Below are 19179 nucleotides of genomic sequence, written 5' to 3' on the forward strand. Positions count from 1 at the left end.
CCATGCTTTTTTGAACTCCGTTACCTTTTTCCTCTCTATCACCTCTCTCGGGAGTGCATTCCTGGCATCCACCACCCTTCTCCGTAAAGAAGAATTTCCTTACATTATTCTTGAGTCTCTCACCCTTCAACCTCAAATTATGTACTCTGGTTTTACCATTTTCCTTTTTCTGGAAAAGATGTTCTACGTTAATACCTTTCAAATATTTGAACGCCTGAATCATATCTCCCCTGTCCCTCCTTTCCTCTAAGGTATACATATTCAGGGCTTTCAGTATCTCCTCATACGACTTTTGTCACAAACCTCCTATCATTTTTGTCGCCCTCCTCTGGACCGCTTCAAGCCTTTTTGTGTCCTTTGCCAGATACGTCTCCAAAACTGAACACAATACTCCAAGTGGGGCCTCACCAATGACCTGTACAGGGGCATCAACACCTTCATTCTTCTACTGGTTATGCCTCTCTTTATACAGCCCAGCATCTTCTGGCAGCAGCCACCACCTTGTCACACTGTTTTTTCACCTTTAGATCTTCACCCCAAGGTCCCTCTCCCAATCTGTGCATATCAGCCTCTCCCCTCCCAGCATATATGGCTTCTTTAATTATTAATCCCTCAAATGCATTACTCTGCATTTCTTCACATTGAATTTTAGTTGCCAGACATTAGACCATTCCTCTAACTTTTGCAGACCCTTTTTCATATTTTCCACTCCCTCGGTGTCTACTCTGTTACAAATCTTTGTATCATCCGCAAAAATGCAAACCTTTCCTTCTAACCCTTCAGCAATGTCACTTGCGAACATATTGAACAGGATCGGCCCCAGTACCGAACCCTGAGGGACTCCACTACTCACCTTTCCTTCCTCCGAGCGACTTCTGTTTAACCACCACCCTCTGGCATTTGCCCATCAACCAGTTTCTAATCCAGTTCTCCACTTTGGGTCCTAACTTCAGCCCTTCAAGTTTGTTCAAGAGCCTCCTATGTCAACCGTATCAAAGGGTTTGATGAAATCTAAGTAAATTAGATCTAGCATATGTCCTCGGTCCAGTTCTCCAGTTACTCAATCAAAAATTTCAATCAGGTTTGTTTGGCACGATTTACTTTTAGTAAAGCCATGTTGCCTCAGATCCTGTAACCCATTAGATTCTAGGAAGTTCACTATCCTTTCTTTCAGCAACACTACCATTATTTTTCCAACAACTGAAGTGAGACTTACCAGCCTGTAGTTTTCCGCTTCATCCCTGTGACCACTTTTGTGAATAGTGACCACATCTACTCTTCTCCAGTTCCCAGGAACCACTCCCGTCTCCAGAGATTTGTTGAACAAGTCTTTAATAGGACCCGCCAGAACCTCTCTGAGCTCCCTCAGTATCCTTGGATGGATCCCATCCGGTCTCATCGCTTTGTCCACCTTCAGTTTTTCAAGTTGTTCATAAACACTTTCCTCCGTGAACGGCGCAGAATCTACTCCATTTTCTAGTGTAACTTTGCCGGACAATCTCGGTCCATCTCCAGGTTTTTCTTCCGTGAACACAGAGCAGAAGTATTTGTTTAACACGTTTGCTTTTTCTTTATCACTCTCTACATATCGGTTCCTAGTATCTTTTAGTTTAGCAATTCCATTTTTCATCTTCCTCCTTTCACTGATATCTGAAAAAAATTTTGTCTCCCTTTTTTACATTTTTAGCCATTTGTTCTTCCGCCTGCGCTTTCGCCAGGCATTTATCTCCCTCTTAGCTTCTTTCAGTTTCACCTGGTAGTTCTTTCCCTACTCCTCTTCTTGGGTATTTTTATATTTCAGGAACGCCAATTCTTTTGCCTTTATTTTCTCCACCACTAGTTTAGAGAACCATGTTGGTTTCCTTTTTCTCTTGTTTTTATTTATTTTCTTCACATAAAGTTCTGTAGCCATTTTTATAGCTCCTTTCAGCTTAGACCACTGTTTTTCAACTTCTTTTATGTCCTCCCATCCTAATAGCTCATTCTTCAGGTACTCTCCCATTTTATTAAAGTCCATACGTTTGAAATCTAGGACTTTAGTAATGTGAGGCCGCCCTCCACTTTAGCCATTATATCAAACCAAACCGTTTGATGATCACTACATCCCAGGTGAGCACCCACTCGTACATTAGATATATTCTATCCATTTTTGAGGACCAGATCCAATATCGCTGTTTCCCCCGTGGGTTCCATCACCATTTGTCTGAGCAGAGCCTCTTGAAAGGCATCCACAATCTCCCTACTTCTTTCTGATTCCGCAGACGGCACCTCCTGTTTCTTTCCAAACTTTTGGATATCCACAATCAGATCTTTATCAATTTGCTGCGATTGAGTCGGAGGTCTGTAGACTACACCTACGTAGACAGAAATTCCATCTTCTCTTTTCAGAGCAATCCATATTGCTTCTTCCTCTCCCCAGGTCCCTTGCATATCAATCCTTACATAGAGAGCTACTCCTCCACCTTTTTGACCATCTCTGTCCTTTCTAAAAAGATTATATCCCGGTATGTTTGCATCCCATCCAGATGAGAACGGCATCAATGCCAATTAGCATTACATCTTCGTGGCCACCCCTCCATAGTACAGCTCCAGTCGAACATGCAAAAGTGGATGCACCGGTACCGTGTGCTATGAAACTGGTACACAAGGTATAGAAGGGTATCGAAGCATTGGTAACACCAAGAGAGAGGCATGCTTCAGAGATGACAGCATGTATTGAAAAATAATATAATAATTAGAGGGATTCGAGGGTGGGAGGGGGAGGGTTATAGATATAATGATAAGATGCACAAGTGCTTAGATTTATTTTATTTATTATAAATTTTTGTACACTTGATGAAAGTTTTAAAATGAATAAAGAATTAAAAAAAAGAAAAATAATGGCGTCAATGTAAAGAAGATTCACCCAGTGGTAAAAGAGTTTTTTTTTATATTATTAATGATTTGAGGTTATTATTATTTTAATTATTAGTAGTATTAGTATTAGCAATTGTATATAGTTACAGATAATATTAGAAGCTGATGGGGAGCTGCTTCAGAAAGGAGGAGCCACCTCCCAGAAAACTGTCCTTACGGCGCAAACGCTAGGTGAGGCCTTTGCCCCTCCCTTCCATGCTTTCCAAACAGGAAGAGCTAGTGACGAGGGAGTCTGTGAAAATGAAAATCACTGCAGAAGGTAAGAAAAATTTCCCTTCCCTTGTTTAAAAGCAGACTGAAAACCCACCTTTTTGATTTAGCTTTCAATCCTTAACCCTACTCCTCTGCACTCCAACCCAGCCCGTTGATTAACCGTTCCCCTTAACTGTGTCCATGACATCCTGTTTGTCTGTCTTGCCTGTTTAGACTGTAAGTTCTTTTTTTTTTCCATTTCTTTATTAATTTTTCATCTTACATCAAGTATACAATATTACATCAATTAAATCATATACATCACTTGAAATTCTTTCCTATTATTTCAATACATATTTTAAGCCCCTCCCGCACCCTCTTTCCACAATTATTGTAAATCAAACATATCATATGTGTAATGTGTTCAAAATACTAATTAAACCAATAATATAGCAATATATCCCCCCTTTCCCATTATTATAATTATACTTTTAGTGTAAAAAGTGTCTAATCATTACAATATGTTATGAATGGCCCCCCAATTTTTTTGAAATTATTATAATTCCCTTTTTGTATGGCAATTGTTCTTTCCATTTTGTATATATGGCATAACGAATTCCACCAGAAGGTGTAATTAAGTCTGGTGTAATCTTTCCATTTTCTGGTGATATGCTGAATGGCAACTCCTGTCATTATTAATAAAAGTTTATTATTATTAGATGAAATTTGACTTTTTATTCTCATGGACGTTCCAAATAGAATTGTATCATATGATAGAGCTACATGGTTTTCTAATAAACAATTAATTTGGGACCAAATTGATTTCCAAAAGGCCATAATACAGGGACAAAAATAAAGTAAATGATCTAGAGTCCCTGCTTCCAGATTACAATGCCAGCATCTATTAGACTTAGAGCTATCCAACTTTTGTAATCTAACTGGGGTCCAAAATGTTCTTTGTAACAAAAAGAACCAAGTTTGTCTCATAGACGCGGATACTGTACATCTCATTCTCCAAGACCAAATTCGTGGTCATTGAGACGCAGAAATTTGATGCTTAATCTCAATGCTCCAAATATCTCTAAGACCATTCTTTGTTTTTTTATTCATAAATCTAGATAGCAATTTATACCACTGGGCGGCCTGGTGTCCCAGAAAATCCGCCTGAAAGCATAAGAATTCCAGACTATACTGATTATTAAGATTTTTCCATTTATTAAAATATGGGAGTCATTAACATCTTTTTGTCATGATTGAATGTCATTTTTCTATTAATTATACACCATTTAGAAGGGGGTGGGGGGAGGGTTTCAAGTATATGATCTTATAATGATTAAGGGGCTTTGAGGGAAAGTGGGGAGAGGGTTACATTTGTACTTATAAGTTATAATGATAAGATGTTCAAGTGCTCAAATTAATTGTGTTTATTATGAATTTTTGTACACTTGATGAAAGTTTAAAAATGAAAAAAGAATTTAAAAAAAAAATATTTTTCCATTCAGGGAACCCCTCCTGAATAGCCTGCTTCAGCTGCAACCATTTAAAACTTTGTGACTTATTTAGACCATATTTATGTTGCAACTGTGAAAAATCAAGCAGTTTTCCATTTGAAATAACATCATTTATTTTTTTTTAAATTCTTTATTCATTTTTAATCTTTCAACGAATGTACAATATAAGTAATACATAGATTTACTAACAACACTTGATAAATCTATCAAGATAATAACAAATGTATATGTATCTAAACCCTTCTCCCCCCCCTCCCTTTCCATACTATTTTCTTAATTGAATCAATCTTTTTCATAGTTCTTTTTACCTTTTTTCTTCATTTATACAATCCCTCCCCTTTCCCCTCCATTCATAAGTAATGTTAACATCATGTAGCCCTTTCAGGACCAAGGGACATATTTGTCCCATAACTTTAAAATCCTATAAATTTTGATTGGGATAGTCTACAGTTCTAAATTTGATATGTACGGATTCCATATGATACTGCCTTTATGTAAACAAACTGGTTCCGACATTCATTCATTAGCGTCATTGCCAGATTGACGAGAAGATTCACTTGCCACACTGTCCATAAGCCAGAAGTGTGATTTTTTAAATAAAAATAATGATATTTCACAAAAAAAATCAATTTTTTGGCATCTGCAAGCCCTTTTTATCATAAAAATGTCATCAAAACCACAAAAATTGGCCTACGATCCTTATGGTCCTGAAAGGGTTAAAGTTCGTATGCCTGCAATAATCCAATGCTTCCATACGATTTTAAAACCGACAATTTTAATCTTGGAGTTTAGCCAAATGGATTGATTTGTTGATTTATGTATTGGGTCAGGTGTTAAATTACTGACATAACGTAAAGTTTTCCATGTATCCATCAATATTCTATTCTCTTTACATTTCCTAGGCATTTTTACACTCATAACATGAGATAGATGTAAAGGAAACATGAGTCGCCATTCCAAGTATAACCAGTCTGGGATGTTTTCCATGAGCTCTGGGAGGACCCCATACATACCCCGACGTAAATATAGGCTTGATGATACCTATAAAAGTTTGGAAAATTTACCCCACCCTCCACAATTGATTTTTGTAAAGATACTAAGGCAATTCTAGGCATTTTACCCAGCCAAACAAATTTTGTAAGAATATTATTTAATTTTTTATAAAAGAACCCCAAAAAAAAAACTGGTATCATATTTATTTGATAACAAACCACAGGCAGTATCATCATTTTAATAGTTTAAACTCTCCTCCACCGAGAAAGATGTAAAGGATTCCATTGCTCACACATTTCTGTTACTTTTTGTAAGCTCTTTTGAGCAGGGACTGTTTTCTTATTTGTAACTCTATAGCACTACATGCGTCTGGTAGCGCTATAGAAATAATTCATTCCATTTTCTAAACCGTTCTCCCAGGAGAGCTCAGAATGGTTTACATGAATTTATTCAGGTACTCAAGCAAGGTTTAATCTTTACATCTGCTTTTAGTCTCACTTTTACATGACAGTAATAGGCACCATACCTGTGGAGGAGCTTCAAATGCAGGATATACAGCTATATCAGGCACATTCCTGTTGTTGATATATTTGTAACAGTTCCATACACAATTGATAAGATAGGCCTGTTAATAAAAAATAAATCAATTCAGTATAAATATTCAAAGCAGCAATACCTAGTCTTTTTAGACAATCCAATATATTTTCATTGGCAACTGAATTATTACAATTTTTCTGTTTCATTCAGGGCTGTGGAGTCGGTAGATAAATGTTCTGACTCAGACTCCTCAGTTTTTTGTACTTCAGACTCCAACTCCAGTTATCCGAAATTTCCTCCGACTCCGACTCCACAGCACTGGTTAATTTTCAGATCATTAAAATGGAATGTCAAGTTGAGAGAAATGAGCATTTTCGACACCACCTTCTTTTTGCTTTTAATCAAGGTTCTAAGGCCGCAGAAGCTGCTCGCAACATTTGTGCTGTGTATATAGTGGGTGCTATAGCTGAAAGAATCGCTCGTGATTGGTATGCCAAGTTCAAAAATGGAGTCGGTAGATAAATGTTCCAACTCTGACTCCTCGACTCCAACTCCATAGCCCTGGTTTCATTATGAATTGAGTTTTACTCCTGAAGAAGATATATTGCTACCACTTACCTTCAAATCAATCAATATTAATTTAAGGGCTCCTTTTATGAAGGTGCGCTAGCGTTTTTAGCACGCGCTAGCTGAAAAACTACCACCTGCTCAAGAGTAGGCGGTAGTGGCTAACACGCTGATCTGACCCAGCAGCGGCAATTCTTATGTTCTTAATCACCTAGAAATCGTTTGGTTATGGTGGTATAGAAGAATAAAGATATGTTATGTTATGTTATGTTATATTCTTGAAATCAATAAGCTAGAGGAACCTAAAGTATACCCATTAAAAACAAAAAGCACATTTAAACATCTGAAAGGGAAGATTAAGTACTGTACTTACCTTGATTATTTTCTTTCTAGAAAATAGGCACATCATTCTTGAACCTGTGAGTTGTGTATCTCTGATCGCGAGATCTGGTATAGATAGACTCATTAACATTTTGGGTCCTAACTTCAGCCCTTCAAGTTTACACTGGGCTGTTCTGTAACTTCTCAGTTCATATCAAAGCAGATGGTCAGCCCTAGAGAAGAAAACAGGGAAAGTATGGGAAGTCTCCCCGAGAAAATGAGTCTGTTCTGCTCATATCACAACATTTATCATGAAACCATTATGAAACATATAACAAGGTGGAACAAACAAGCCACTTACTTGAGTGCAGCCTGCACTAACAGTCTTGAAACAGTTTTGAAAGATACCTTATGGTCTCTTGAAAATAGGAATGGTCAATTCTATCCTTGACTTTGCTGGACAGAGGAAAGAAACAAGGTATCTGGTAATATAGACATGTCTGAGACAGTAGCCAGGCTAATGAACATTGACAGAGTGGACTTCAAGAATCATATGCCTATTTACTAGAAAGATTATCATCAAGTTAAGTACCTAATCTTCCCTTCTAGTGTAATAGGCATATTAGTATCCAGCTAAATTGTTTGACAGTCAAGATAACAAATTCTATAGCTTCCATTCTGAACCAAATTGAACGTTGGATGATCGATTTCAAATTGAAATTGAATCCTGAAAACACAATATTCTTTCTCGCAAGTGCTAATGACAATATCAAAGAAACAATGATATGTCTGAATGGTTTTGACTATCCTATAGAACAGTCTATAAAAATACTGGGAGTCACTATAGACTGACACCTTACCTTGGAATTGCACACAGACCTGATACTCAGGAAATGTTTCTCTGAAAACTCCGAACCATTAAGAAATATTTTGATGATACCTCATTTCGCCTGCTAGTTCAATCATCAATACTAAGTATCCTTGATTACTGTAATATAATCTATTTGGACACTTAAAAAATTAAGAGTGGTACAAAACACTGCAATCCAACTTATTTTCGATTTGAAAAAATGGGAGCACATTACTCCTTATTATCAAAAACTACATTGGTTGCCTATTGAAGCTAGAGTTTTTTGTGTCCAGGTTACCTTGTTTCTCATTTTTCTTTATACCACTCTAATAAGCCCACACATGGAGTAGAGAGTTGCGCGGGGACAGAAATCCCACCCGTCCCCACCCATCCCCGCTGGGTTCTCTTCCGTCCCCACCCGTCCCCGCCGGGTTCTCTTCCATCCCCGCGAGGATTACCACCCGTCCCTGCATAAAAGTAACCTGCCCCCATAAAAAGCACACATTACTTCGGTTTTTTTTAAGTCTTAGTTTATTTAAACCAACAATAAAATACTATATAAACAAGTAACTGAATAGAAATAAGAGATGCATGCATCACCGGAAAGACACTTAACTTTAAAGTACAAAGGTTGTATAAGAAAAATGTGCAGTAAGTTAAAACTTTAAATGATTTTGAATATTGACCCATATTGTCTCAAAAAACAATAATGTTGACTGTACATATATTCTAATTGTAATATTAGAAAATTACATGTATACCTTTAAAAAAGTTGGTAACACTTAAGTAAGTCAGGGATAATTATTTCTTAAGTCCATGCAGGAACAGAAGTCCATCAACAGTATGTGGTCCAAGCTGTGATCGTCTATCCTCCAGAACACGTCCAGCCGATGAAAAAGACCGCTCAGATGATGTGCTGGCAGCAGGCACTCCGAGGACTCGTCTGGCCACTTCAGAAAGTTTTCTCCACTTTGTAGATTTGGCCTTCCAATAATACAAGATATCCTCTGTGATTTCGCCAGTAGACGTCAAGTATGCATCCACCTGAGAAAAGCAGATTAGTTTAGAAGGTGTATCTAGCTTGTAATATTGTCATAAGTAAAAATATTGAACTATGTAAAGAAAATATACATACCTCAGACATATTTGAAGAAGTTGAAGAATATAGGTCTTCAAAGAAACTTTCATCTAGTTTTATTTTCTTATGATGCTGCAAGACAGATGAGTCATTTTTAGTGTCTGTTGCTGGCAGCCTATCTACCATCTCGTTCAAGCTGGACAGTGCCTGTGCATATTCTGCTGGTGCTAATGCTCCGAAATTACCTTTAAACCGTGGATCCAGCAGAGCAGCAGTACAATGTAACTGATTAACCGGGAAGTATTTATCCAACATGTTAAGCAGATGGGTTTTCAGCTGTATAATGATGCAACTGTCAGAAGGCTTTGCAGTGAAGTGTTTTTGCAGCTTTATTTTGGTAGGTAATACCAGATGCAATGAGGGGTTCTTGTCAGTTGAGAGGCATTTTGTGGCCACATCAACAGGTTCCAAAACCTGAATGACATCAGCCAACAAGTCTTCATTGATATCAGCCAGCAGACGCAAAACATTTCTATTAAAATTTGGCTCTGTGCCCAGTGCATGAAGATCTATAAAATTGGATGATACCGATTTCAGTGTCAACAGCACACTGTTCCATCGTGTTGACACACATTGCTTAAGTGTTGTTAGCAGCTGATTGTTAATTTTTGTGCGTTTTGCCAATGTCACCAGTTCTTTCGAGGTGTCAATAAGTTTGGTGACCTCAGGTGGCAAACCAGTGCCCTGCAAATTAGTCTGCTGCAGTCCATGTGACAAAACGAGATTCAGATTATTACATTACATTACATTAGGGATTTCTATTCCGCCATTACCTTGCGGTTCAAGGCGGATTACAAAAGGTTAATTTAAAAAAAAAAAACAGAGTTACAATGATTAGCAAGAGAGGTAAGTTGTAGATCTTATAAACATTTAGCGGGTTGTTGAGGGTGAGGTGGTTTGTAAAAGAGTTAATAGGTGGTCATAGTGGAAGTTCTTTTGTTATTATTAGTGCAGTAATGGGTAGATCAAATGTCAGTTTTAGAGTTACTAAACGGTCGTGATGTTATTGCTGCTTCAGGAATTTCTTGAAGAGTGTGGTTTTTATTTCTTTTCTGAACGTCCTATAGTCTGGGGTGGTCATCAAGAGGTTGGAGATCTGGTTGTCCAGCCTTGCGGCTTGGGTGGCTAGGAGGCCGTCGTGTAGTTTTGTTCTTTTTACTTCCTTGATTGGGGGGGGTATGAATGGGGAGTGCGTTTTTCTGTGTCTTGTAGTGGGTGCTTGGATGAGGCGATTGTTCAAGTATGATGGGCTGTCTCCGTGTAGGGTTTTAAATAATATGCAGTAGAATTTGAATTGGATTCTTTCTTGGATTGGAAGCCAATGTGAGTTGATGAAGGCTTCAGTGATGTGGTCATGTTTTTTCAATGAGTAGATGAGTCTCAAAGCTGTATTTTGGATTGTTTGGAGTTGTCTGATCGTAGTTGCAGGGCAAGGAAGGAAGAGGATGTTGCAGTAGTCCAATATACCTAGTATTAGGGATTGTACTATAAGTTGGAATTGTGTTCTTTCAAAGAATTTTCGGACTTGTCTCAGATTTCTCATGATTGCGAATGATTTCTGAATTGTTTTATTTATTTGCGGTTGCATAGTGCAGCATCTGTCTATGGTCATGCCAAGTAGTTTTATGGTGGTTTGGATGGGATATTTGATTGCGTTTATGTCTATTATGACATGAACATCCAATCCACGTGTATTCTCGGAAGGCAGCTTTCATATTACTGGCATTGTCTGTGGTGAATACATTGTCTTGACGATGCGCCCTAAACTCATCCAGAATTGACTTTACTGTCCATTTTATATTTTCAGATGTATAATGCTCATCCAGTAATCGAGTAGCCAAGATACATGATTCAGTTAGCCAGTTATGAACATACTGTACAGTCACAGTTATGTAGCTGTGGTTGCTTTGCTTGTGTGTCCAAAGATCAGTTGTTACCCCAAACTGAGGCACTGAGGCTAACTTGTCAATGAGTGTGGTCTTCTGTTTCTCCACAACACCATCAAGATGACGAGAGATAGTTGACCCACAGGGCAGGAATTGGTCTAGGTCAACATTCCCATATTTAGCACCTATGGAGACGAGCTTCGTTGCCAAGTTTCTAAATCCTTCCCCTTCAACGATAGAAAAAGGCCTGACATCTGTTGCACACATAGCAACCAAAACATCAGCTACCTCAGATTTTAGGTTAACAGGTACTTTATTGGTATTATTTGACAAAGAAAAACCTGGTAGTGCTGTAATCTTTGTTGGTGGCATTCGGTTTGCACAATAGTCCTTGTGAGCCCATAAGCCATTGGTTCCATCACGTGATCTCCAAGAGAGAATTGTCTTGCATCTTGAGCAAAGTGCAAAAGGCACTTCTTTGCTATCAACCATTACCACTTTAAAAAAGTTCCATACTTCACTCTTGCCCTTATTTGTTACGGTCGCTGTTTGTATCTACAAGTTTCTGAACTCCCGTTCTTCTCCATCACAACAAACAGAAAATCAGTCTCTGTAACCAATAAAAATGGAAAAAAGAATTTAAAATTTATTTCAGAGACTGTACTGAGCTAAATGTGGTTTCTAGGCTCTGGATGGCATCTCCCTCCATAAAAATAAAAAAAAAAAAGCAAAAAAGCTAACCATATAAATGATTTTGAATATTGACTCAAAAATAATGTTTATTGTACATATATTCTAATTGTAATGATTTTTGGAAATTGCTTGTATATCTTTAAAAAACAAAACCGTTACCCAATAAAACCTTTATGAAAGCTTTGAAATTTATACTCTGATCTGATCTACATAATAGTAACTTCCTGATAACAGATCACACAATCTTTATGATCACCTTTGAGAGAAATAGACTATCCCCTCGGTGCTAATATTTTAAGGGCTCCTTTTACTAAGCTGCGGTAGTGTTTTTAGCGAGTGCTAATCCCCGCACTATGCGGAAAAACTAACGCCAGCTTAATGGAGGCGTTAGTGTTTAGTGCATGCGGCATTGTAGCATGCGCTAAAACCGCTAGCACAGCTTAGTAAAAGGAGCCCTGTCATTGCAAACAGCTCTGGTATCAAACTGGACAAACCCATTGCAGTGCAAACAAATGAAATGAGATTATTCTTGAAGATATGAAATCCATGCCAATAAATTAATATTTGATCTAATGATTACAATTTATAAAAAACTCTGTATAGAAATTGAGACATTTTCATTCACTTGGATTCCCAGGAGGAATTGGAAAACAGGCTGTAAAGTTCTGTTAATTACTGTTGTAAGTGATATTTGCTGGAAATTGGCCAAACAATGTTGAGCACCTACTGTAGAAGGTGATAATAAAAATGGGTTGCCATTATGAAACAGGCACATTTTAGACTTCTCATATAGGTGACCTGTTATGAAAGGAACTCTTAACTCTAAATACCTGTTCATATACAACAGATGCATAAGTAAATGCTGAGATTTTGGCAAGTAATTATGTTGTTAATCAGGCTTTATATTCCACCTTTACCTATTCAGATCCAAGGTCAGATGACATTACAAGAGGTTGGTTCAGTTACCCAGGAAATTACAATGGACAGTTTGACACGGACATTCAATCCAGTTTCTAGTACAGGTAGATCAGTTCAGTTATTAATACAGTTAGGGACTGATTCTATAAGGGCACCTAATGTTAGGCACAACCACAACGGAGCAATCCTCACTCAACAGGATTAAGTATAGGATGGCAAATGGGCTCAAAGCCATTTGCATCAGTACAGAAATCCAGTGTAGATGTTTTAACTTGGCTCATATCATTGCCTCCTCTATCAAATGCAATGAGCCAAGTATTGATGTAAATGACTTTGAGCCCATTTGCCATCCTATACTTAATCCTGTTGAGTGCGGATTGCTCCGTTGTGGTTGTTTCCATTTAGCCTCACTTTTTCATCTTCTCTATCTTTGTAGCTCCTAAAGTTAGGCACCTCACTGCCCCCTGCTTTACAAAGCATCCCATCACAATGATCATATACAAGTGAATAAAACAATCAAATAAAGGACATCCAAGTATAAAAATATACAAACATATAAAGATACGTATAAATGTAACGAATAATAATATTTAATATTATTAGGAGTTCAAAATATGCACTGCTGGTGCTTCTGTATAACTAATAATAGTGAGGTTACTGTCAGCCTGACAGTTACTAGCTATTTCATTTGTTTATAATTATAGTATTATATTAAAAACCCTTAAAGATAATTCATAATAGTACATTATAAGTGCTCAGTCTTGTGTAGTCTGCATGGAGACTGGATTGCACATAGACCATAGCAAGTTGTTCTAGGACCATCATCACACTGATGCTATGTATGTTGTTCAAAATACACAATAAATAAATGCAATAAAAAATATATAGCACTTTTCTTCAGTTTGGATGATCAATGCTGTGGCTCCATGTTTTTTTCTTCTTAGCTAGTACAGTGTAAATAAATACACTTTGCGAGCGTCCCCCCTGCGAACCGGCACCCTCCCCCCGCGATCCGGCAACCCCCCCCCCCCGCCACGACCTGAGGTCCCCCCCCCAACCCACCCAAACCCTCTTCTTACTTTTCTGTAGCCTCCGCAGCGGTACCGGTACCAGCATGTCCTGAAGATCTGCTTCCTGTGCTGGGCCTTGAGAGTTCACGTTCGACGTGAACTCTCAGGCCTTGCACAGAGGAAGCAGATCTTCAGGACATGCTGGTGCCGGTGTGGAGGCTACAGAAAAGTAAGAAGAGGGTTCGGGTGGGTTGGGGGGACCTCAGGTCGCGGCAGGGGGGTGCCCGATGGCGGCGGCGGCAGCGGGGGGGGGGAGGGTGCCGGTTCGCAGGGGGGGCGCTCGCAAATCGAAGCGCGCTTGGTTTCCGAGGCGCCGATTTTGCGAATGTTTTGCAAAACACTCGCAAACCGGTGCACTCGTAAACCGAGATACCATGCAGACTACACAAGACTGAGCCCTTATACTATTATGAATGATCTTTAAGGGTTTTAATACAATACTATAATTATAAACAACAAATTAAATAGCTGGTAACCTCACTATTATGAATAATAAAATATCATAAAAAAACATTTAAGCAAATGTATTTCACGTGTTTAGATAAAAATATCAAATAATTTCTTACCTAATCTCTCTGTCTCCTCCTCAACTCGTGACTCTAGTCAGGTCAGGCCAGTGCTCTAAATGCTCCTCCGGTCCTCGAGGCTCTGTCGGGGCCTAAAGTTTAACTTTGGGCTCAGGTCGGCTCCTCCGTTCTGTTCTCTTCTCTCCTAGTCGGGTGGGGTGACTGGAGGGATCGGCTGCTCAGTCGGGTGGTCCTCTTCAGCTGGGGCTCGGGTCGGGTTGGGTCCTGGCTGGTGACAGTCCTTGCCTGGGCTCTTCTTTAGTCGGCTGAGGGTCCTCTTGGCTGGAGCACGTGCTCTTTGGGTCTACTCTGTAAGCAAGGCAGTGGTGATGGGCGGGCCTCCTCGTCGGATCACTCAGGACGGAACGAACCAAGCGGTCCTCCTCCTCAATCGGTTCGGGTGGCTGGGTGGTCCTGCTCGGCTCGAGTCGGGACGGATGTCGGGTCCAGTCAGTGGGTCCTTCTCGAACTGGGCTTGGCTTGATCCAGTTAGTAGTGGGTCCTCCTCAGGTCGCTCTGTTGAGCCTATGGCGGCTCTCCTCTTTAAGTATTGGCTCTAGCCCTGCATGTGACCATCTTTCAGCCAATCAGGAGCAAGACTCCCTGCCTGTACGTGCTGAGCTCTGCAGCAGCGCCGGTCTCTTAATTAGATTGCAATTAAATCAATGAAGGTCACGGATCACAAGGTAGGCTCTGAAGAAATCCCGATTCCATCCCCGTGGGAGTCCCGTAGTGTGTTTGGGAGCCCCGTGGGAGTCCCGTTGACCAGGGTGGGAGCCCCGTGGGAGTCCCATTGACCAGGGTGGGAGCCCCGTGGGAGTCCCGTGTAGCGGAAGGGAAGCCCGCGTGGGACCCACGGGATTCCCGCGATCCCCGTTCCCGTGCAGACCTCTAACATGGAGTTCACTTATTTACATACCCAACCGTCAAATCGTTTCATTTTAAGAGATTTCTCGAGAGAACCCTCGCTTTTCAGGCAGCCAAAATGAATACCTGGTTTGGTAAAATCATGCCAGGAGTCTCATCCTATTACTTTTTTAGAAAATTATTAAAGACACAACTATTCAATAAATTTGTAACTTAAGCTTATGTACTGTTTACACTTTCCATGAAACTGATGTATTTCTTATGAATTGTTTATATACCGAATGTTGAGCATTATTTGTTGTGAACTGCCTTGAACCATTCGTGGTCTGGCGGTATATAAGAATAAAATTATTATTATTATCATTATCATTCTTGAACTTGTGAGACGTATCAAAGCAGTCCCCCAGAATATAGGGCAGGACAAATGTGCCTACTGAAAGTACTGAAGATCTGAACGTGGTATCCAATTTGGCCATTAACATCAACCCTATAAAATTTTGTAAAGATATGGAGAGAGGACCATGTGGCTGCTCTATAAATTTCTTCAGGGGAAACTGCTCTAGACTCCGCCCAGGAGGAAGCGATACTCCTAGTGGAATGTGCCTTTAAGGATACTGGGGGTTGCTTTCTGCTGCCCATTTAAGCTGAAGAAATGGCCATACAAATCCATCTAGAAATGGTCACTTTTGAAGCCAGCCAGGCCTGGCAGCCAGTACCCTCCAGCACAAAGAAACAATCCGACAGTCGAAGCTCATTCATCATGTCCAGATAACGAAGCAACACTCTGCGGACATCCAGCAATTTCAGAGTTTTGTCACTCTTCTTGGACCTGAGGGTGTGAAAGCCGGCAACCGTACTTCCTGGTTGACGTGAAAACTTGAGACTACTTTCGGCAAGAAAGAGGAGACTGTACACAAAACTACCCATCTCCAAAAATCAGAGAAATGTTTCTCTGTAGCATAAAGCATGTAGTTCAGATACCGGCCACTAAAAACATTATTTTAATTGTCGGGTCCAACAGTTCATACAGAGCTCTAGTGAGAGCCCACAAAACGAGATTAAGACTCCATGTTGAAAATGGTTGATGTACAAGAGGATGCAGATCCTTTAAAAATCTGGACTAGAGGACAATGTCCTTTAATTCGACTGGGATATGAGGCACGAGAAACCCATTATCTGTACTTTTAGGGAGACAACTGCTAGGCCTTTCTCCAGTCCTTCTTGAAGAAATGCTAGGACCAGTGAAACTGGTGTCATGACCAGGTCCCTCACTCTTTTGTGCAACCAACCTTGGAAGCACTTCCAGGCTTTCACATAGGCAGCCAAGGTTGTCTGTTTCTTGGACTTTAGGAGAGTGGCAATCACTACTTCTGAATAGCCTTTCTGAGCTAAGGCTGTGTGCTCAAGAACCATGCGTAAAACCAAAGCACTCTGGATCCTCCAGGGTAATTGGAACTTGTAAGAGTAATCTCACATGACAGTGTAGTTCGAGACCCTGGTCCCTCTTTAGAAGGACTAGATAGGCACACCATGGACATCTTGGTCAGTCTTGTAAGAAGAGAACTACTAGCTCCGGATGCAACATTATTATTCGCAGGACTCTGCCTATCATGGGCCATGAAAGGAACATGGTGCCCTAGTGCAGCCTATGGCCACGGCTGCACTAGGGTATTCAGACTGAAGATCCCATTGAGAGGGGCCGAAGGCTCTGATGGAGCTCTGATCAACTTGTTGTCCAGAAAGGGATGAATTTGGACCCCCATTCTGTGATGCACCGCCACTACCACCATCACCTTGGTGAATGTGCAGGGGGGGGGGCCATCGCAAGCCTAAATGGGAGATCTGCAAACTGGAAATGCTGCCGGAGAACATGAAACCTTAGATACTTCCAGGATCCCTGGAATGTAGGGATAAGAAGATAAGATACAGAGAGGCAAGAAATTCTCCTGGAGCCACTGATGCAATGACCAAATTCACTGTCTCTATCTGAAACTGCGAGACCCTCAGAAAGGCATTGACTGCCTTGAGATCCATAATGGGTCTCCAGTCCTCTGAGCCTTTCTTTGCCATGATGAAGTATCTGACGGAGCCTGATACGCTTTCAGAAACTGGCTCTACAGCTCGAATATCCAAGAGACACTGGAGTGTCACCCGGATCTTTAACTCCTCCTCTAGCTTTCCTGCTGGAGAACTCAGAAATAAATCCATAGGGGGAGAGGTGGGAATGAATGAAGTCTATCTTGAGTCCCTCCCTTAGAATGTCCAGGAGAGCTGGTCCAAGGAGATCTATTCCCATTCCTGGAGAAACTCACAACAATGTGAGGAGGCACACCTGAAGTCCTGGTGTCACTGGGACTTGTCAAAAGAGGGGCCAGTGCAAGAGCCTGAAGTCTGTTAGCGTCTAGGATTGCTAAAGCGTTGTCTATATCTCTGAAGGAGCCCAATGAATTCTGGCGAAACCTGCATGAGGGATGAAAATTATTATGACTGCCCACCCAGAAGACGGTGCTTGCCATCCGGGAGAGACTTAGGATGGTGGTCTGCCACATTAGCCATGTGGTCATCCAGCTCCTTGCCAAAAAACATTTGTCCCCTAAAGGGGAGCCTGCTCAAAGTCACTATGAGAGGCCGAATCTCCAACCCAGTGGTGGATCCAAAGCATCCTGCATGCCGTCACTACATAAGCCTAGACCTTGCCTAGAACCCTTATACAAAGCATCCGCTACATAGTCTATGCCCTCCAGCGCCAGCTAGGGGCAGGCATCCTCCTCCACCAAGGGATCACGGTGCAATCTTGTGCGACAAGCATGTGCTGCAAACAAGGCAGCTGCTGCAGCCTTAATGCCCAAAACCGCCACTTCAAAAAGCTTAAGACCATGTTCACCCTGTGATCCTGGGAATCTTTAAGCATCACTCTTCCTTCACTAGGGAGGGCTGTGCACTTGGTACTGCCAAATCCACTGCAGAATCCACCTTCGGCTGCTCAAACAGCTCCTGAAACTCCGGCGCCATAGGATAAAGCTTAGACATAGCTTTAGTCAATTTAAAATAACTCTCTGGCATCTCCCACTGTTCTGTGACTACAGCAGTGCGATCTGGATGTGCAGGAAAAAGGACATCAGAGCATTAAAACAGCTCATGACAGTGCACCAAGATGTGGAGGGCTGACCTTCCAACATCAGTTCTTTCATGGCATCCGTAATGGTGGACTGAGACCAACTTGAACAAATCAGCAGATCAGGGTTCTCCAAAGCATCTTGCTGAACTGTTCCACAAAGGGAATTAGTGTCATCCAAGGTGGAAACAATGTTCAAAGTATCAGCGTGCCTACCAAGGCCATCAGGATCCACCGGAGTTTGGATACTGGGGACCTGGACATGACCTCAGCCAAAAAAGGCACTGGCCTAGAAGCTAGCGGCGCACCCACAGGCTGCACTGCGTTGAGCCAGGTCTGTGAGATATGCTCTCTATATGAGCTAGACAAATTCCAGGGAGAAGCCACATACCTGGGCCGAGACTGGGTCTCGATGGCACCCAGACAAGTCTTGCAAGGAATCCCAGAATTCGGCACTCTTGCATTTTGTGCTGTCACAAAAAAATGGCTTTCTCCTTTTCATTACGATTTTTGTGTGTATTTTTAAAACTTTGTAAAACCACCTTCAATTTTGATAAGGCGGAATATCAAATTTTAATAAACTTGAAACTTGATTTCTTAGAAACATAGAAACATGATGGCAGATAAAGGCCCATCTGAGGTAACTATTATCTCTTCCCTCTAAGAGATTCCACATGCCTATCCTACACTTTCTTGAATTCAGACACAGTCTCTTGTCCAATTCACAGACCCACATCGGCTCCCCAGCCCTCAAGGACCCAGAGGTGAAACCTGAAGCTCCCACCTCCTTCCCTCGCATGCCACGGCACATAGAAGCTCCTCTGCCAGACATCCAGCACAATCCAAACATGAAATCATCAGATTAGGAACTGAGGAATCCATCTCTTAACATTTTTACATAAAATCGAGGGGTTATGAGGTAGGAAAAAAGTTAGGAGAAAAAAATAAATAAATCTATAAAATCCAAGATGGCCACCACCAGTAAATTTGTGCCAAACACGGCCAGTAGAGACGAGTTATTAAGATAAAAATTGCTGAA

At 40.8% G+C, this 19179-nt stretch overlaps 1 protein-coding gene across 1 annotated transcript in view; it reads right to left on the reverse strand.

The window, feature by feature from the left end:
• The window catches only part of LAPTM4A (lysosomal protein transmembrane 4 alpha), a 60256-nt gene that overhangs the window by 6151 nt on the left and 34926 nt on the right, over positions 1 to 19179 (reverse strand). The window contains exon 6 of the mRNA XM_033936955.1: positions 6139 to 6237. Coding sequence (XP_033792846.1) covers positions 6139 to 6237 — 99 coding nt within the window. The remainder of the gene's footprint in view (positions 1 to 6138; positions 6238 to 19179) is intronic.

The sequence above is a fragment of the Geotrypetes seraphini genome, chromosome 3, assembly GCF_902459505.1.
Source record: "Geotrypetes seraphini chromosome 3, aGeoSer1.1, whole genome shotgun sequence".
Taxonomy (NCBI): Eukaryota; Metazoa; Chordata; class Amphibia; order Gymnophiona; family Dermophiidae; genus Geotrypetes; species Geotrypetes seraphini.